The sequence below is a fragment of the Blennius ocellaris genome (assembly GCF_963422515.1).
Source record: "Blennius ocellaris genome assembly, chromosome: 9".
NCBI classification, from domain to species: domain Eukaryota; kingdom Metazoa; phylum Chordata; class Actinopteri; order Blenniiformes; family Blenniidae; genus Blennius; species Blennius ocellaris.
In genome coordinates, this window is record NC_137658.1 from 14818156 (window position 1) to 14840092 (window position 21937).

General features: G+C 42.9%; 1 protein-coding gene across 1 annotated transcript in view; it reads left to right on the plus strand.

Moving 5' to 3' along the window:
- The window catches only part of tenm2a (teneurin transmembrane protein 2a), a gene marked incomplete at its 5' end in the record, with an annotated part of 179522 nt that overhangs the window by 108134 nt on the left and 49451 nt on the right, over positions 1–21937 (plus strand). Inside the window, 2 exons of the mRNA XM_080502497.1 lie at positions 11409–11640; positions 21494–21732. Coding sequence (XP_080358623.1) covers positions 11409–11640; positions 21494–21732 — 471 coding nt within the window. The remainder of the gene's footprint in view (positions 1–11408; positions 11641–21493; positions 21733–21937) is intronic.

Consider the following 21937-nt stretch of genomic DNA (forward strand, 5'->3'; position numbering starts at 1 on the left):
CCGTGTGAGAATAATCAAGTGGAGACAGAAAACGAAACAGTCTTTGTTCATGAACTAGACTTCTTTTGTGGCTCACCTGACAGTTTGAAGCAGGCAATCGGTGATTTGTTAATGGGTTATATTTTAAATGTAACCCTCCCACCTTTGTCAACTGTTGGCAAAAAAACAATGATGCAAGTTGAACGCAACCTCTGCACTCCGCGGAATGCAGATTGGTTGCCAGTGAGTAGGTGTGCTTGTACTTATTTTCCATATGACATTAATAATCCACCAGAAAGTGAAAGGTAAGGGGATGATGAATTTTAAGTGCCGGCAGGAGGATCAGTGCGGCAAAGACAAACTAGTTGGTTTTCCCAGGCCCTGAGCTTTCTCCTTCATCACCAGGCTCTCTCTTGTTGCCTGTTACAGGCCCTGTGTGCTTATATCAGCACCTCGTAACTATTTCTCTCCCTCTTGTACGCACACACGCACATAAACACTCATGCAAACATCTGCGGTGATGAGTTTGTTCATCAGTGCACGCATTCTTTCACAACAATTAGCCACTGTGGGCCAACTCTCTGCCTCGCTGGCTGTCCCTCTCTGCCTCCCTTTTCCCGCTCTTCCCCTGTCTCTCCATTCCTCTGTGCATCTGCACTTGTAATCAGCAGATATATTTAGCAGAGGCCTGATGGAAGGGAGAGGGGCGGGCAGAGAAGTCCTAATGTGATTTTTGGTGGAATACAATCTATTGTTAATGGCGTTAGGCTCTCCTTTGATCCAGTATAAATCTTCATTAGGGAAGGCCCGGGTCCCAGGTTCAAGAGCAACGTGATTAGGAGGCTTTTAAAATGACGTTACATCAGCTTTCTAATTGGTTTACTGTTTGCTGGGGCAACATCAATCATTAGCCCAGTAACCGCACAGCAAATAAATTCACTCTGCCACTGACACCCTAATGGCAGACACTGGCAAAGAGGGAGAGTGAGGCTCGCAGGCACACTCTCTCTTTTTCTCATTCGTGTTCGCATACACCCACACTTTCTGTTCTGGGGCTTCTTTCAGTCTCCGCTGAGCGTGTACGCACAGACAGCGAGCATGAGAGACAAAGAGAGGGAAAAAAAATGACAGAGAAGAAGGGAAAAGAGGCAAATGGGAGCAGGGAGAGAAAAAGCCAAAGTTTGACTTTTGAAGTTGTTTAATGAGACATCTTGCATGAAAAAAAGAAAATCAAAAAAAGAGCGAGAAAAGCAAGCAGCCACAGTGCACCAGTAAAAATAGATGGAGGAAGCAAGGCTGTGAGGGAGATGGAGACCAAGATACATAGGAAGTCAAAGAGACAAAGAGGTAACAGGGAGCAATGTGACAGAGAAAAAGGGGGGAAACTGATGAGAGCTCAGAGGGTGAAAGGGAGATATTTGGATGGAGGGAGAACAACATTGAGATGAAATTGCAAATTGCCACATTTCCCAGCCAGGACTGCTGATCTAATGGGTGCAGAGAGAGTCCTTGGCTTTGGGCATCCATTAAAATCGACCTAAATGAGTTTAGAGTGGCAGTCTGGCACTGCATAAACATACCCTGGCATGTAGGAAGGCACAGGAACGCCTCTGAGCAAATAAAACACCTATAACCGGCTACAGTTTATGCATGTGCTGTGAAAGTGCATGCCTCCGTGTGTGTGTGTGTGTGTGTGTGTGTGTGTGTGTGTGTGTGTGTGTGTGTGTGTGTGTGTGTGTGTGTGTGTGTGTGTGTGTGTGTGTGTGTGTGTGTGTGTGTGTGTGTGTGTGTGTGTGTGTGTGTGTGTGTGTGTGTGTGTGTTTTTTTTAGTGCGGTCCTGCAGAGAGTGAATGCTGCGCAGGAAATGAGCCTTACCAAGCCAGGCAGAAACTGACCACAGCGAGATAATCCTCAGGAAGCTGCATGCTGTTTGTGTTTGCGTGCGTGTGTCTTCCTCCAAAGTAGTCCACCATTACCTAAGCTAACAGGTGGACAGACATGACTTGTGTTCCTAGTGAAGCGTGACAGGTGAATGGGAACGGAACGTTGTTGCTGACGATTGGCTGGGAATTGGTCTGCGAATGTTTATATGGGAATACTGTCTGGCTCGGAGCACCTGTCTGGGAACGCTCCCTCGGAACGCCCGGAGAGCCGAGACGGCCAAACGGAGCGTAGCAGATCGCTCCTGGAAAGAGCTAGCGTTAGCGCTGTCTCTGGCCATTCATTATGCATGGGGAACACTACGCTATTTTTAGCCCCAGCCTTCTCTAAAGTGGCTAGCTATCTGCTGCCAGGGAAGCCACCTCAAGTCACTGCCGAGGCAATGAATGTTTAATGGCTTTGTTGAAACAAATCTACAGAAACAAAGGCACAACAAAGACGTCGTTCCCTTCTTCTTCGCCGCTAATGTTATTCTTCCTAATGGTACTTATGTAAGGGTGACATTTGCGTAACAGTAGGAAGATTTTCGTGTGTGTGTGTGAGTGGATTTAAGTGCATGCATATGGGTGTGTGTGTGTGTGCGTGTGTGTGGGTGAAATGCACACATGCATTTCTGCTCACGGAGACTGTTTGTTTTTGGCTGAATGTGATGACTCTTCTCCAGCGGATTATTGCCTCCTAATTAGACAGAGATGACTAGCCAAGGCAGAGGCGGTATACGTGTGTGTGTGTGTTTATGCAGACATAAATGTATACACCAACTTAGCCTCTATTTTTGTGCCCGTGTGTGTCGTTGTGTACGTCCACGGCTAATAAAGCCAACGTGAGACTCAAGCCCCCTTTGTCAGCATGTGTACGTGGAACGCAGGTTCACCTCAAGCTCTCCTTCCCGTTCAGCCTCTAAAGCTCCGAGAAGAATGACAAATGAGAAGCATGTGACATTCTCAGGCAGAGAGGACACATGAAGTAGCAGCAGCAGCACATGGGAATAATACTACCTTAAAACACAGTGAGCATAGCAATTAGCAAGGAGAGAAGGTGCATGAAAAACAATGAGGGTTGGTGCAGCATTTTTTTTTTTTAAAGTCCCTTCAAAAAAGAAAGATGGAAGCAGTGGAGATATGGGGCGTGAAATAAAAGATAGAGCGATGGGGGAAGTGGGGGAGGAGAGGGAGCGGAGGGGCGGGAGCTAAACCCTGCAATGATCCCTTTTAACTGCTGAATGGGCATTTCTGTCCTGCGCGCACGCACACACACACACACACACCCTACCCTGTGTGACTTTTCTCAGTTAACCACAGAAAATGTCAATAAACAGTTTGGCCATCAAGGACTGCAAAACAAACTGCCTTCGTTGATTCCTGATGCCAGCTGGTCACACACACACACACACACACACACACACACACACACACACACACACACACACACACACCCACACACACCCTGCCTCTCACATATGTGTGTATGCGCGCAGTGTATTTTACATCCGAGGCAAGTTAGCAGACAGGCTAATGCTCCTCAGCTGAATGAGGGTCTTTTAAATTTGCGAGCATAATGAACTTCCAGGGATTAAACTCACCAGCTTACAGCTATAGGCCTCCCCGTCACTGCTACCGCCCTCCAGCCGCTGGGGACCTTGGACACAGTAAAAGTGGGTCAGGCTTCAGCAGCAGTCAGAAGGGCTCCGAGCTTCTCCTCAAAAAGTGGCTGCAGAAACAAAAACAGAGAGCTGTTGAGAAAATCTCCTCTTGATCGCTGTTTACTCATGGTGGCGGGTGAAAGAGAGAGGAAAGAAAGGAGGAAGAGATAAAGTGGAATAAAGTGTGATCTGCTTGGTTGCTCACTAATTGCTCTATTTCTTTGTGGCATGTTTTGTCTTTTATCAGGCTTGGTTCCTGGTAAAACGGTTGTTCCTATTAGCCTACCTGCAGGTTGTAGTTTAGCAAACCGACAAGTCGACGGACGAAGTTGCGCCATCTTAATTTATTGGACCCATTTACCTCCAGATTACTCGTTACTGCAGCAGACTTTGTTCCAATGAATAGTCAAATTTGTCTTTCTGCAGCCTAAACAATCCTTGTTTTGTTTTGTTTTTTGTTTTTTGTTTTCAAGAGTTCTTTGCACGTATGAAAAAGCGGCCTTGTGCACCGGCCTTGCTCCTCAGGTGGACCCCCACTTCTCCACATATTTGTATTTTCTCAGGAAGCTGAAAGGATTGTTTTTTTGTTTTTGGTTTTTTTTATGGAGCTGAAGTCTAACGTGAAAACAAATTTCTTTGGCATCAATCTCCCAGGCGAGAGCAGAAAAATAGCAAGTCATTTGTCTGTGATCATAAATATTTCGACGCATGTTAAGAGACTTTTTTTGAACTTCTTCTTGTGTGACTTTTCAAATAATGAAATTGATTTTTTTTTTATTCCACTTATTTCTGCAGCTGTTCAAGAACGAGGCATTTGTTAGGAGACATTTAACTACGGTATTCAGCAAATATTGATTCATTCACCCATCCATCTTCTATACAGATTTAATAATAATAATGGCTTGGATTTATTTAGTGCTTTTTTTTCGTGGTGACTCAAAGCGCATACAGAAACCATTATTCATTCCCACCAGTCACACCGGTGGTAGTGAGCTACATTGTAGCCACAGCTGCCCTGGGGGGGGGGGGGGGGGGGGGGGGGGGGGGCATGCTGACAGAGGCGTGGCTGCCATTTCACGCCTACGGTCCCTCCGACCACCACCAACACCCATGCACCATTCATACCTATTCATACGAACCAATGGAGGTAAAATGCCTTGCCCAAGGACACAACAACAATGACAATAAATAGTTCTTCTGCACATAAGTATATGTCGAATAACAACAATGTTTTACTACACAGTGTCATGACTCCCAGTACATATTCTCCTGGGACTTGGTGGTTTGTTTGTTTTTTTTTTTCAACTGTTTATTTAGTTTTGTTTATATATAGACAGCAAAACAAAAACAAAACACAGACAAAGCCATAAAGTAATACAAAACCGGGCATATAAATTCTCGGTCAGTTGAGTAGGCATTGTCTTTGTTTTTGAATAATGATCATTTCCTCCATTTTTGTGTAAAGTCACCTGCTTTGATTCGCAGATGAAAAGTAATTTTCTCCATTGCATAGATCTCCTCCATTACTGACCATCCAGTGCTCTGTTTTTGGGGCATCACTTCTTAACCAGTTCCTAGTAATGGCCTTCTTTTAGGCGACAATCATTATTTTGAAGCGGTACCTGTCTTCTTTCTTAATAACTGCTTCTGGTACTTGGTAGTTTTAGTGTAGCAACCCAATTCTGTCTGTCCATATGAATGTATGTGTACTCACCATTGTTAATGTTTATAGTGTATTGTTCTGCATGTGTGTTTGGTTTAATTACAAAAACATACAACAGCCCCCACTAGTGTCCGAGGCATGCTCACTACATCGTTGTCAGTATTTCTGCCATTTTAGTGTAAATGGCCATTGCGGTCTTCGCTGGTTCACATTTCGAGGCGTCCTTTTTTTTTTTTTTTTTTTTTAATTCATTTCAGTCATGTGACATTTAATACATTTTATAGATAAATAAATTATATCTTGTGAAGGCATAGTCATACAAAAAATATATAATCTATGTTTAATTAGACCCATGCCTACTTATCAACATACATACCTACACACACACATACCTATCTCATATATCTGATGAGCATACCAGAAAAGGGGTCGGAAGACCTCAACTTTTCAAATCCTACCCCTTCTCCAATATTTGATAGTTATGTATTATAATAGTATTTCTGTGTTAAAAATAGTACTATATATGTAAATATAACAGTAAGAATGTTATCTAACATAGATTTATATATACATATATACATATATACATCAAGCTATATATATATATATACACACACACACACACACACACACACACACACACACACACACACACACACACACACACACATACACACACACACACAATATTCCTTGAGCAGCTGTCAGCAGTGGTTGGTGTCTGTGTGAGTGAATGGGTGAATGTGACTGACAGTGAAGCAGTGAAAATGTGCTGTATAAGTAAAAAATCCATTGACATTGCTGTGCTGCAGAGACAGAAGACTAAAAGAAACAATCCAAGCTAATCTAACCTCAACGACTAAGATCAGTGACAAAAACAGTACATGACAGCTCTGGTGGTCCCAGGCTGCTCTGAGGAAAATAAGTGCAATGCATCACAGCTATCCACTCAGAATTAACGCTTTTTGACAGTATCCGACGCTTTGCTGTAGAATTTGCTTCCAAATAATAGATAATGGGATTTTTTTTTCCTCTTTGAGTTTATGAGCCAAATGTCTCTATTAGAATTAGTGGTATATGAGAGCTGCTGCAATAGTACAGGATGTGACTCAGTCCTGGTGCAGTAATGTTAACTAAAGAATACAATCTCCTGGTGGTGTAGGACGAGGACTGTAGATGCATGACCACAGACACACTCACACACACACGCGCGCATGCATGCACAGTACACACACACATGCACGCATACACGCACACACACACACACACACACACACACACACACACACACACACACACCAGCTCACTGTCTCCCACGTTTAAATCTGCGTACCAAAATGCAGGCCTTTTTGGCTTTGTTCACTTTCCTGGTATAAATATTGAACAGTTTTTTTTTCCATTCAAATTCAGATGAATAATATATGACACACCTTGTATGGAAGAGGAATACATGGTTTTTCAGCCCTAGGTTTCCATGAACTGCCGTGGCCTTAGTGTGTGTGTGTGTGTGTGTGTGTGTGTGTGTGTGTGTGTGTGTGTGTGTGTGTGTGTGTGTGTGTGTGTGTGTGTGTGTGTGTGTGTGTGTGTGCGTGTGCGTGTGCGTGCGTGTGTGTGTGCTTTATTTTTTGCATCACTGGGACTGTGTCCATGTCTTCAAGTTGTTGAGTGCATTGTTGATATGCTCAGACTACATAAAAGTATTTATGCAGATAGAAGCAGGAGCTATTTCACGTTTATGGGGGGTGCTGCAGATGGGGGGGAAGTCAAATTTATTTATAAAATGGTTTTAACAAACAAGCTTTATCTCAAAGTGCTTTACGGCAAAGGACACAAACAATATGCAAATGAAAGCAAGATGAAAGAGAGGAAAGCAATGATCATGAAGAAATGAGGCTGTACAAGAAGCTAGAGGAGTAAGAAGGGGATAACAACAAATAAAATTCACTGCATACTTTAATAACAATTCCCGCTCTGCATATGTGATGCAAGAGTTTTTGCGCAGGTGTGCAAGTGTCAGTGTGCACAAGTTTATGCATGCATGTACAGTATATGTTTCCCCCAAGAGCATCTTTGCACGCACAAACAGATGTTTTGTGTCGCTGAAGGTCGGACCTCGATCCATCGCTCGTCTCCTGCCCCCTCATCTGCTCTTCTCTCCTTTCACGAGCATCTGTTCTTGGTGGCCATGTTGGTGTCACCGACATCCCAGTGGTACCACCGTGGAATCGGGTCACCTGACACACTGGTTGACGTTACAGCTGGAGTTGTGCTCTGGGGGCTTTATCTGCTCTAAACACCCTTCTTGGGTCTTTGAGCATTTGTGTGAGGACGCAAACGAGGGAACAATTCAGAAAACATGTGAATTGCACAATAATGTACATTGACAATAGGCGTCGCCATACTGGATGAGAAACTCGCTGAATCGTTTCGAAAATATTTGCCTTTCTATCATTTGAAGTCAAAAAGCCTTGACAGTCGTAACAAAAGACAGAAAAGTTTTTTGTACCACTATGAAAAAGGAGCCTACTTGTCAGCTAATTAGGTTAACTGGCAAGATGTCACTATCGTGAACGGCCATAAAAAGAGCAGCCCAGAGCGGCTGAGTCTTTCAGGAGTAAAGATGAAAAGCGATTCAGAATTTTGTCTGAAGACTGAAATAGCACAAAAATTAAAGAAGAAAATTCCTTAGCGTAAAGTTGCAAAGAACTTGAGGGAATTTCTTTCCCTTTTTTCCATTTGTGGTACATATTAGTAAAAGATTCAGCTTAATCTCTGAAGGCAATCATATGTCCCTCCGTCCGGCTGTGATTCCCGGGCCTTTGGGCAGCACTGCATTAAATACAGTCACTGCATAGGCATGGGAACATTTTTAAGCTATTATCTTTGAGCATAGTTTACCGCTGCCCCCATGAAAAAGAAAAGTTCAAACTCAATCATGCAGAGATGAAACCAGATGCAGAGATGCTGCTGCTTTCTGTGGGCCTAAACTCATTTGGGGCGGATTGAATCAAAGTTTGAAAAATGTCTTGGAAATGGTGAACACTGTGTCCTCGGGGCTGAAGCGAGCAAGGAGAAATCAGGTTGTTATCAGCACAAAGTTCAAAAGCCAGCAGCTGCAATCGTATGGGGTTACATAAGAGCTTTTGGGCATTGAAGACTTGCATACATATCTCCGAAGACCCCATTAATGCTGAACAATATTTATAAGTTCTGAAGGAACATCTGCTGCCATCTCCACGTCTTTATTTTTATTTATTTTTTCTGCCAGTGAAGTCTTTGCTTATTTCAGCATGACAAACCATCACATCGCATTCTGCATGACTTGCCACAGCATGGGTCTGTCTTTAAGAAGTCCGAGGGCTAAAAATATTCTGGAAGGAGAACAAGACACAAGAAAACCCTGAACTGTTAAGCAGCTGAAGTCCAGTATCGAGAAAGCATGGAAGAAACATGGTCAAAGGGAATATCTGGGAGTAAAGGGAATGCCTTTTTCCATTATGATTTTATCTATATTCTTTTCTGCTGCAGCTCCCACCCTCTGGAACTCACTCTCATTTCCCATCTGACACTGCTTCGACCTCCACACATTTAAATCCCTCTTATAAACCGATTCAAGATCGCTTTTAATGTTTAACTGCTTTAAATTTTTACACCTGCTTTCTACACCTGCTTTTTATTCAGTGTGTTGGCTTCTGATTTTGTCTTTTGCCTTGTGACGTGTATTTGAGTGTCCTGAAAAGCGCTATGCAAAATAAATGTATTCATATTACTTTATTAAATTGTGGATAAGTAGAAATAAATAGAGAATAAAACAATTTTAAATTTTAAAACAATTTAAATTAAAAAAATTTAAGATATAATTAAATCATGCATCTTCAGAACTTGATTCATTCTTATGTATATAATAATAGGTTTACAGTATTTATTTAAAAAAAAACTAGCTTTGAACATTTGTTACAACTGCAGACTATAAATACACTGAAAACTGAACAGATGTTTCAAGTTAGAATGATCTAACCAACAGGAAATAAGTTGTGTTTTTAATTTTCTGTCGATCCTATGAGGTTGGAAAAATAATATCTTATAATGTGAAAAACACCAGGAAGTGTAACGTTCAATCAAAAATCACGAGTTTATGTGAGATGAAGCGTGGGCATTGCGAGAGTTGAGGGGGTTTGGGGGGCACGGTGGGCTTCAAACACATTTTTTATAAGACTGAGGTTTGAGGACGGTAAGAGAGAAAAGATCAGACAGAAAGCAAATAACTTTAGTTATGTCCGAAATGACACTGAATCTTCTTGGATCCGCTATGCATAAAAGATATTGTTAATAAAGCATCTGAGGTAATACTGTATCTGTCCTAACTTTTTGGAAAGATGTTGCTGGCAACAAATTTGAAATCAACAGTGCACATAATTGCATTCTATCTTTGTTCATAGTTTGTACGACGCACCAACTTTTCTGAGGCTCAGGCTTTAGCCAACTTGCCAGAAAACATCACTATAAATACATTTACTGATTGGATTTATGTGCATAATGTGTTGCAATATGCATTTGACTTGATGTTTTGTTTGTGCACACGTCACATATGCCTCTTCAAAAGCTTATGACGAGAAAATATCAAAGCAAAATAACAAACAGACAGGAAAGTGTAACACATCCACACATCTCTCTTGCGCGCGTTGTTTCTTTTCTTATCTAATTCAAGACCAAAAAGACATGAAAAATGGAAGAGGCCAAGTGTGATCACACAGCTTGACAAAGCAATTGCTTTTGTTGTTTTCACCTCACATGTATGTGTGCATATGTACATCTTACTCCAACCTTTGATCAGCACGAGATCAGCAATGTGCAGAACAAACAATCGGCATAATGTATTCCACGCTCAGATGTGTAAAGTAATGATGAAAGTGCAATGGAAAGCATTGATGAAAAGAAAACAAACTATGTTGTAAAGCCAAAATTTTGAATGTACGTAACATCAATGGCTTTCTGTTTTGCAGCAATCTCGACACTTCTATTCAGACACCAGTGGAACAAAGGTGCAGACTGTCATTATGTGATTCTCTCTCTTTTTTATAATCACCGCATGCTTTTTCTTTTTGCCCGTTTTTATTGTAATTAATTTTGACCAGCAACGCTGTGAATACATATATGCACCTGGCAACAAGGGAACATGAAGTATGCTAATGTAGAGCAAGCAATGCAGTTGTATGAAGCGCTGTTGCAAGGTATCGTATGTGGTTTATTGATTTTCTCTGTGCGAACCTACAGAGACGCTCTCTATGGAGATGGGCTCAAATCCCCTATTGACACGCAAAAAGAAGGGGCAAGAGAGAGCAAGAGAGAGAGAGGGGATGCGTGAATGGGTGTTCTCATCTGAGTCATTCGGGTTTGTTTTTTCGGCTCTCTCACTCAACAGTCCATTAGCTCATTGTTGGAAGGACTGGTATTGGATTCTAGCTGACATGTTCCCCCAAGTCTGAGAGCGAGAGATGAGGGCGCACGCTGTGCTGAGTGCTCTAATATCGCTCGCGTGAACCTTTCCTTAGTTGCAAAAAAAAAAAAAAAAAAAAAATGAAACAATAAGAGAAAGCAAGTGAAAGAACTGCATGAATTGAAGACCCTATAAAAAAAAAGAGGTGGAAATCGACAAAACAGCAAATTGCAAGAAGACAATTTTACCAAATTTCACGTTCTATTTAGTTGGAATTTCCTCCTTCAATAAGTTATCAACTGAAAAGATGACACCTTCTCTGAACCAAGTGATTGCATTGTCTGGAGGAGCAGAATGTTAATAAAGTCATTTGCTCGCTGAGGAGCTTGATTGGTTGTGTTTTCTGATAAAGCCCTTTGAATTTTCTTCTTTTTTTTTTCCAATCTGAGGGTTGTTTTGCGTTTAACTCAGCAAACCACGCTGTTGCATAAATTAAGTTGGGGAATGAAGAATAACTGTAATGATCCCCTTGAGGAAGTTACTTCTCTTAAACATGCTAGGATCAAGAGTTGGGGGTCTTGCTCATTAACCTGTAAGTAGCGGGATTTCACCCTGCCAGTGCCAAAAATACCCAGAGTTTTCTCTTTTTTTCTTATTCAGTCTGGACCGAGGAACATGTGTGAACTCTCCGTGAGTCTCTCTGAGTGCATGTCTTTTAAATTCCTCTCCGTTCTTTTGTCTTTTAGGGGCTGCCAACCACCACAGTCAGTCCACACTACGGCCGCCACTGCCACCACCACACAACCACCACACTCTGTCCCACCAGTCTGCCAACAGCCTGAACAGAAACACTCTGAGAGGCGGACGCAACCCGATTCACGCCCCGGCTCCGGGCACCGGAGATGGGCCCACCACCCCCGAGTCAGTCCAATTACAAGACAGCTGGGTGCTCAACAGCAACGTCCCGCTGGAGACCAGGTCAGTGGAAATATGTTCTCCTTCATTTCTTCTTCTTCTTTTTTTTTTTTTTTAGTTTTCATGTTTTTACAGTTGACGGGTTTGCTTGATGCTGATAGCTGGAGCCACTTACAGTAAGCACAGTGGTAGAATAAGCTGAGTGATCAATAGTAAGGAATGAAAGGTCAGAGCCATGCGGCTTCAACTACATTCCTGTGAGCACACTTTGATTGTATCAGGCAGAAAGGCGGAGAGAGAAAAGAGGAGCCGTGCGGTATAAGAAGCCCTGATGGGGAACTTTTCACTCAATCAGACCGACCTGAAAGCTGTTACACAAAGAATGTTGAGAATACAAACTTGAAAAGAGGAAAGCAATCTTCTTAGTGACATGGGAGCAAATCAATGGCAGGCCAGTGTAAACGAGCACAAAAACATGACTGAGGCCACGGTCACATTGGAAAATTGTGAACTTTATTACCTTGTGAATTAAATAGCGTAGGAATTTCAGCGCTGCAGACTTTCAGGGCTTGGTATTATTTCAAGAGGTGGATTTTTACTTCTCCTTGGGGGTTTTTGAGAAGATTTTTAATTCTCCAAAAAGCTGCATTTTGTAAAGATGAAATGTGCAGTACAGTCTAGATGAAAGCTCGACTTTGAACTCTCCATTGCAACAAAGGCCTGTTAGGTTTGAGAACAGTCACACAGGGATGTGCAGATCTTTTACAAAAAAAACCCGAAAAAAGTAAAATCGCACAGCTTCACTCCTGTATTTTTTCATCAGATGTGGAGAATTGTCGGACCACACAAATTCCTCTGCCTCCACAAGTGAATCCACTTATCAGGACAATTGCACTGGAATTAACAGACTTTGTGTGTGGAGAGGTTTGCTCCTGTAAATGCTGTCGTGAGTGGGCCCCTTGTGAGCTTTTGTTACTTTACACCCACCTAACATTTATTCGCGCCTTCCCCCAGCTGGCCCGAAGCCTGTTTCGGGTTATCTGTCCATTTGTTGTATCATTGTTGATTATATCCATGGTGCGATTTGTGTAGAAAGCAGAAGGACGGATGTGCTGAACGGCTGTGTGTGTGTGTGTGTGTGTGTGTGTGTGTGTGTGTGTGTGTGTGTGTGTGTGTGTGTGTGTGTGTGTGTGTGTGTGTGTGTGTGTGTGTGTGTGTGTGTGTGTGTGTGTGTGTGTGTGTGTGGGGGGAAAAATACATATAAATAAATAGTGTGATTTAAAAATGGATACCTATTGAATTAAAATACATCTCTCGAGTTGAATAGAATGTAAATACAATTTTAATAAATATAGTTTAGCACAAAACCACAGGTGTGACAGAGCAAAGTAAATAAACAAAATATTTAAGAGCTAATAAAAAGTGCAAATCTAATGTAAGAAATTTGTGATATTAGTTTTATTGCACTGATTGTCTTCCCTTTGTATTGGATTTCTATTTTGAGCAGATTCTATGAATACCTAAGACACTGATCTTGTTTGATTCCTCACAGAGGCAGAGATGTTGTGTAAACGCTCTGAATGTGACCTTAACTTTTCACATCAGTTCATCTCTTTTCCACATCATTTGTGAGAGATTCGTTCATTTATTGTATGTTTTAGTTCACTGAGCAACCCCAATACAGCAGAACAGCATGTAAATGTATGTAATGTCACCCAACGCCTTTCCACATGAGTCAATATTTTTATAATGTACTTATGAACCCACAGACCTAACAGACAAAGACAAAATCTGAGCGATGACTCGATAAAATGTGTCATCGTCACCTATGAAACGCTGACGTGTACCAACAGCGTCATGCATGCGACCTGGAGTGAGAGAGCAGGAAATACAAACCATTTCACACGCTACACATGTGCTCTTGCCAGTACACAAAGAACACTTACCGGGCAAACAGAGCATTCATGCAGGGTATTACTATTCATGAGGCCTGCAGTGAAAGGGACACTGCCTACATGCTCTCTAGCATGCGCACCAGCGCTCTCTGAGCATTTACTCAGCAAGCTGTAGTTGTGTTTCTCCTGCTGGGCGCTGGGGCTTCCAGCTCTGATGGGCCTAGGGAAGCTCCCCTGAGTGCTGGCCCCGTGCAGTATTTATGAGTCCTCGCTATGTTTAATTCAGCTCCACTGATCTCAGGGCTCTACTCAACCTGTGCTGATGCATTGTGCCAGAATGCATGATGGGTAAAAGGGGACATCGTGCAAACTAATAACACTTATACCTTTAAAAAGAAGGTATTTCTGGCTTCAACTGCTAGTCCGGCCTTTGTTGTCCTTTTTGTGTGTGATTTTGACGCAGTGCTCTTAAATGCAACAAAAATTAAGCTATGAATCATTTTTCCTCTGAGACTGTGATCTTTAAAAATTTAAAGGAACCGTCTCACAGACACTGTTAAGCCCCCTGTGGTGCCAATGTTCCGTCATGTTCAGGTGGTGGGGTTGGGCATGGCTTGGAGCCTGGCACGATAAACGAAGGCCAGAGCAGCACACTGAGTATCCAGCTCCACCCTCCAGCTCAGCTCGAGTCCTCCTTCCTGGTCCAGGCTATGGTGGAGGCTGGATGGGCTGGCTGGAGCTGCTGGAGCGAGCGATTGGGTCTGAGCCAGCTCGGCAGAGCCAGAGAGTCACACCATCCCAGAGCTGGCAAGAGCCCGGTCACCCTCTCATTATAACCAGAAGCTATAAGATGTGATGAGCAACCTGCTCCTCTGAGGGAGTGTGTGTGTGTGTGTGTGTGTGTGTGTGTGTGTGTGTGTGTGTGTGTGTGTGTGTGTGTGTGTGTGTGTGTGTGTGTGTGTGTGTGTGTGTGTGTGTGTGTGTGTGTGTGTGTGTGTGTGTGTGTGTGTGTGTGTGTGTGTGTGTGTGTGTGTGTGTGTGTGTGTGTGTGTGTGCGTGAACGTCCCTCGTTGGAGTCATATGTAAATCTTGGCATTTGTTGTCCACTCTTTGTAGTAAAGTGCACGTGATTGTGTGTGTCTCAGTGTGCGTTTCGGCGTGACCCAATAGTGTGACGGCGCTGAGAGGATGAAGATTGATCACCTAAGAACACCCCGGGGCTCGGATGACTGGCAGAGAAGGGGAGAGATAGAAACAGACGACGGAGGGAGCGGTGATATAGCGAAGAAATATAAGTCGGGAGAGCGAAGGGTGGGGATGGAGGGGGTGGAAGGGAATGGTTTATGGGAGAGAAGGGAGAGATAAAGAGGTAGAAGAAGGGAGAGAAGCGGAGAGAGGTGGTGATTGAAGGAGATTGTTTTGGGGAGTGTGTGTGAGAGAAGATAGAAAGGCAGAGGAGGGAGATTGAGGCTCATAGAACATGGATACATTTACCGATGTGAGATAAATGACTATAGATAGCTGGTGCCAGTGTGTGTGTGTGTATCTGTGCATTTGTGTGTGGGAGGGGGGGGGGGGGGGGGGGGTAAAAGAGGGAACGAAGAAGAATGCCTTTCTCGGTGTGAATGTTTGTGCACATGTGTGTACATGTGTAGAAGCATTTTGTGAGAAGGCACCTGATTTCCAATCGGTCCCTTGGAGCCTCTTGGCTAGCTGATGCCAGGTTCAATCTCTCCGTGTGATCTCAGGACATTCCCCTTGCACCCCATGCGTGCTCTGCTGTGGGCCACAACTCTGTGGGAGAAATAAGATCACTGGGAAGGTTGCAGCATCTCAATTTATTGGGAAGGAGGAGACGAGAGGGGCGGGGGGGGGGGGGGGGGGCTACAATAGGTTACTTTCAAATGCATTACTCTGAGGACAGATACGGAGATGCTACCTGTGGGAACCAGGGGTGAAGGAAAAGATGGAGGACAGAGGAGAGATCAGTTTGCCTTATAAGTAGCACTATATTGTGCACCTGACTGTGAGCCAGTGTTGTATAACTCGACTTGTAAAAGTGATCACAGCATACAGCCAATACATAGAGTAAACATTATGTCCAATATTTTCAATGCACAACTACTACCCTGACAAACAAGGCACTTTTTTTTTCTCCAATTTGATTTATTTCTGGAATTCATTTCAAGTTTAGAAGTAAATTTAAGTTTAACAATGCCAAGTGGAACCTATCACAGCTCGAGGCGAAAGCCATTGCAGTGTTGCCTTGCAATGCCACCAGTAGCCTCGGGATGCTGGCTCAAAAATATGTCTGGCTCTTTTTTTTTTCCCCCATTCCAATGGTTTATCCTTACAAATAAGATGTTTTCTACAAATCATCAGGGTCCCAGTTCCTAAATTAAATTGTCCTTGTGGTCTATTATCCTTTGCCTCCTCCTAAGAAAGTAATAAGCAGTCAAAACTCACAGACAACTTCTACTTTTTTTACAAGCCATCACGGACATAGGCAAGATTGAGGTTATTTTAAGGTTGTCTGTCTATTACTCCATTTCCTGTTTAAGTTTGAGCTCCGTTCAGGGCTTTTTTATTTGTCTTTTTGCAACCATTTGTTTTACTGGTATTCAGTTTTGAACAACACAACTTCATCCAGCCTTCATTGAGATCTTCTCCATCTCATAGTTCTGATGTCTGATTGCTGGGCGACAACTGCATGGCCTGTAATTCCCTATAGACCATCCAGTATCGGTAGCTTCACCCTGCGTACTCTTCAGCCGTCAGTGGACTCATTATTTGGAAGACTAAGAAGGTCGCGTCCTTTGAATGATGAAGCATCTGAGTTTAGACACTCCTAAATGCCCAGAGACAATATTTGGAGCACACATATCCACCGATCCATCCATCATCTTTCCCCAGTTCACCTATTTTGGTGGAGTTGGTGCCAAACACAAGTGACGTTGGGCTGGGCTATCGCTGATTGGTATGCACTCACCCATGCATGCAGCTCACAGTCACAGATTTGCAGAACATGCATGTGGAAAAAACAGCATATAAAACCTTTAATCACATTTCCTGTCACTTTTACAGACATTAATGTCAGTTGAAACTTTGCACTTTGATAGAATACAGTATTGTGAGGGAGCAATTCCCGCTTGTGGATAGAATCAAAGAGACTTGCTTACTAGCTGTGTGTTTATGTGCTTTCGAGAAACATCAGTCAACCTCGGTATTGTTCCATGTCCTTCATCTACGCTACACTCAGCAAATGAATGCCCACTCGGCTGTATCCATCTGCCGGGGAAATTCGTGCTACAATTTTAGTAGGTTACTATTCTCACTCTGCCATCCCCGAGTATCCTGCACTCCCCGAGCCTTTTGTTTCATTCTCAGATCTGACTGGTTTTCACTCACCCCTGTTCCAAACTGACCTCCGTTAATTGTTCTCTACATCTGATGATTCTCGCTGAAGCAACCACATGTTTGTGAGAGCTGAGAAAATGAATACCGCGTATTTGCGCGCGTGTGTGTGTGTGCGCGCGCGCGTGTGTGTGTGCGTGTGTGCGTGTGTGCGTGTGTGTGTGTGTGTGTGTTTGTGTTTGCTCAAGGGGAATGCGAGCTTTGACTTCCTGCTAATTACCCAGCATGCTCTCTGTTCTGTGGTTAATTGTCCAGGTCCTCTCTTCTCTCGATGGGGAACAGGGTTGGAATGAGAGTGAAAACACATCCTCTGTCCTCTTCTCGGGTTGTCGTCTCCACTATAGCTTTCATCTCCAACCTCCTCCGATGTCTGTTTGTTCTGCGAGGATGCAAATGAAACATTTGGTAGCACGTACAGGGCGATCTCTTGAAAGAAAGCCCACATCAGTTCACGTGCGTGGGCAGGCGCCTATGTCTGGCTCTATGTGAATGTGTGTCAGTGTGTGAGTTAATTTTCGCTGGTTGTGTATGCGTGTGTGTTGCATGTGTACAGCAGGATGCATGACAGTAGCTGGTGCCGGTTAGGAAGATCTCTGTCAGCTTCTCTCTAATTATGTGTGACATTTCCATGCTGGACCACTGTCAAAAATCCCACAATATTCACAGACACAAAAGCACAAACACACATACAAGCACACACACACGCCGGCCTAATGATACAGAGTTGTGATTGCCGGCTGCCTGCTATGATAGAACCCCTCCATAGTCCTCCGCAACATAAATCAATGTCAATTACCTCCCCAGAGCACATTAGACACTTTCCATTCCTACTCGTAATTAGTATGGCCCATAGACATATTCCCATCCCACACTAAGCTCACAGTGGAGCTTCTGCACACAAACAAGAAAGGCAGGAAATGAAATTAATTCAGTGCTCGAGTTCAAATACATACCAGCGCATCAAATCATGCCGATTGTGTTGCAAAGAATGCGAGCAATTCACCATCTTCCTCTGTCCTTGAGTTGATACATGCATTAAGAGTATTGTAATTAATTACCTCTGGCCTTGTCATCAAGGCTGTGGCTGTGAAATTGAGTTGAAACATCGACACATGCTGCTTGACCTTGACGAGAGTCTGTATATCTGTGCGTATACAAGTTATGTGCATTCTTGCATTTGGAGGCTTATAGGATCATGCATGCATAATAAAACTGGCGGTGGTGACATTGTGGTATTTTTAGACAATAACCTCATATTTATTTTGCGTGCCATCTTCTGGTGCTCTTTCAGCCCCCCCTGTCTTTGTTGTCTATTTTTCCCAGTGTCATGCCGCATACCTGGCAGGTTTAAAGGAGAGGAAGGAGGGTAGATGAGGAGAAAAGAGGAGAATCCAGCTGGATACCATTCCAACAATCAGTAGCATGAAATGATGAAAAAGAAAGAGAGAGACCGAGCACAGACTGGCTGAATAATTGATGAAGAGTGGAACGGTGCTCCCAAACCAAATCTTCATGCTCTGAGCTCGTCACCTGTTCTCACCAACTGTTTTCAGATGAGCAGACACATGTACAGATGCACAGTTATGAAACAGCAGCGATTAAAGACTTCAAAAGGATTAGAGAAAAGAGAAGAGACCACAGAAAGTAAAGTCAAGTACTGCTTTAAACAGAGACCCCCTCCCATCACCACCAGTGGTGTGTTAGTACTGGTTATGTGAGCCCAGTCTAAATTTAAAGGGACAGTCAAGACCAATCTGGCGTCTTGGATGTTAGTTGACGTCACTTGACAAAGAAAAACCTTGTAAGTCAACTGTGTCTCTCTCCAGTGACTCGCGTCTTTTTGGCCGGGATATTTTACCCTTTATTTTGAAGGGTTGGTATCCTCACAAATACATAATGCAATGAGAAAGAAAACCATACATTTCCCCACATTCTCTAATAGCCTAGGTTTGTAGGCATTTACAGTCATTATATGAAAATATCTTCGAAAGTTTTTTTTAAACAATAACAGCAAATCTGAAAGGCTGTCTGTCATTTCGACAGATTATATTACAGAGAGCCAAACTTTTACGTATTGTGAGCAAGTAATTGAATATACTGTATCACGATAAGGTAAAAGTTTATTACAACACAACAACGCAATTTGTCATATTTCCAACCAATGAAGTGGTAAGATATTATTCATAACTCAATTTTAGTTATATAGCACTTTTAAAAACAACCTAAGGGCTTTACAGCTTAAATGAAGAACAATACGTAATCTGTGAGGAAATATACAGAGTAAGATATACAGTGCCATATATCAAGGTTTTTAGTGCTCAACTATAATTAAAAGCCAAAGAGAACATATGTGTCTTCAGAAGGCACTTCAAAGTTTACAGTACAATGCAATAAAGAGAAAACCCACATATGAGGAGATCATACACACGAAACATAGAAATATCCACAGCCGGATTTGAACTGGTATGTTCATGTTATACCTAAATTGCCCAATATAATGTAAAAACTTAACTTTGTAGCACAATATGTGTTGTGTGTTTTATTGTAATTATGTCTCACAGATGTTGTTTGGAGACTGACACACTATATTAACAAACTATTCAATAGGTTGCAATCTCCTCAATCAAGATAAAGTGTCAGGGTCACATGAGAAGCACCAAGTTACAGGCAGTTCAAAACAAAAACATCTTCAAATCTAAAACTCATCAAAAGCTGTGAAGCAAAACCAAACCTTGGATGAAATCATGGCATAACACAACAACAGATGCAGTTGGAAGAAAAACAAAAAAATGCCACAGACAAACTGACAGGAGAACAAGGTCAGACACTGACTCTCACACACTCTGAGAGGGAAACAAGACAGAGCTGGAACAATCATGGACAGGGTTAATTAACACAAGGGGAGAGCTCGGCACCACGTACACATATCAGAGGGAGCAGGAAAAGCAGGATAAAAGAGAAACGCCCGGGTGTGACACTTGGTGGACAAACAAACAAAAAAAATGTGGGGCCGCAGGGGAGGTTTTTGGAGACATGACAGGTTTACAGGAGCAAGGAGGGATCTGACAAGCTATAACAAGTGTTCCATGAACAGGAAAGACAAAAATCAAGCAAAACACAAAACTAAATGTGAAGCTTGTGTCCACAAGAAAGTTAAGAGCAACCTCAGTTTGTTCTCAAACTGGACTTTCTTGGTTTCCTCCTGAAAGATCATTTGATTACTGTAAGGTCAAGCTCGCGAAGCTTATAGTTTGCTCACCTCCTTTTGGTCCAATTGTTTTTCAGGCTGCTTGGGAGCATGTTAGAGCTTAAATATATTATTTGCTTACAGATGGACTGTGACAGCATGACAGTATATCACAAGTGTCCTCAGTCTCAAACTGACTTTTGAGGAATTGAAGACCCGATCAAATTTCCTCTCTTTGCAGAAATGTCCTTCACTGTCAAGGTCAGAGATCCACAAAGACAGAAACACACACACACACACACACACACACACACACACACACACACACACACACACACACACACACACACACACACACACACACACACACACACAAAGTGTCAGACAAAGAGTCTATTTCCGCAGTCATCTCTGAGGCAGTGGAGTGACCTTCCCTCCTCTGCCTCCTCAAAGATGTTGCAGTCACCAAAGGGGCTTTTGTTCTGTCCTACTACCTGAGATCTTTCTAGTGGCTGTTCCATACTCCACATGTATGTGCTGAGCGTGTTCTGCGAAAAGAATAATTAAAAAAAAAAACATAGACAAAAAACAAAGATTTCGCAAAAGTTTTTTTTTGTTTTGTTGTTTTTTATTTTTTTTTTGTCACTTCGTCCTTTAAAGATTTTTCAACTGCTTGGTTTCTTTTCCTCAGTATGGAAACTGTGTTTGTTCAAGGTTAGATGAGAGAGGAGAGAATCTGAATGAAGGAAGGAACATTTTGTGAGGGTTGAATGAGAAAAGGCATTATTAAAGACAGAAACCAGAGGAGTGTAGCAGCAGTGGAAAATAGATAACATGGAAAAATAAAAAGACGGATGGAAGAAAAGAGTTAGGTGAGCAGGTGCAGTGATAGCAGAGGATAATGGATAATATGAGCAAAGGGATGATGGTTCAAATCCCTCTTTTATCTTCTTTTGAGCTCTGACCCCACCTGGACAATGAGGGCAGGAAGGGGGGATCGCGGTGGGGGGGCTAAAGCACCGATCCTCGCCAAGCCATCAAGAGCAGAAACGAGGCGCATCGTAAGTGGGGTGAACTGAAGAGAAGCGAGGGCACCGGGAAAAATATGAGGGGAAAGCAGGTGGAGGGTAAAAAGAGACCTTGAACTGGAACAGGGCTGAATTGGAGACACAATCAGTTCAAAGATGTTCAAACCCATATGGCAGGAAGGGTTGATCGGAAAGAGAAATTGGACAGAAGCTTGCACATATGTGACCCTGTCATCCAGACTGTGATTGGATGGTAGATTGCTGTGTTTACCTTCTCTCAGAGCCACCACAGCTTTTTTTAACCTCTTGTTTTATTAAAAGGAATGAGAGTGGGCTAACATCTCGCTCTACCTGTGGAATGACCTTTTTTGTGCCATTTCTCTTGTCTTCAGGCACTTCTTGTTCAAGACGTCGTCAGGGACCACCCCTCTCTTCAGTAGCTCCTCTCCCGGTTACCCTCTGACCTCGGGAACCGTGTATTCTCCGCCCCCTCGCCTGCTGCCCAGGAACACCTTCTCCCGATCCGCCTTCAAGCTAAAGAAGCCGTCCAAGTACTGCAGCTGGAAATGTGCCGCAGTGACAGCCATCGCAGCCGCCGCCCTGCTCGCTATCCTACTGTCCTACTTCATTGGTGAGCAACAACCGTCAAGCGTTTCTCGTGAAGGGGGTTAATTACTCTGTTATAATTAGAGGGTTTCTTTGTGGAGGACTTGTGCATATACTTATCCAGTAAAATGTTGTAAAACTGAAACATACCAGAACTAACCCTCCAAGCCAACGATTTTTAAAGTTAAAAAAAAAAGCTAAATACCTATACCGATATAATTCTTCTGAAT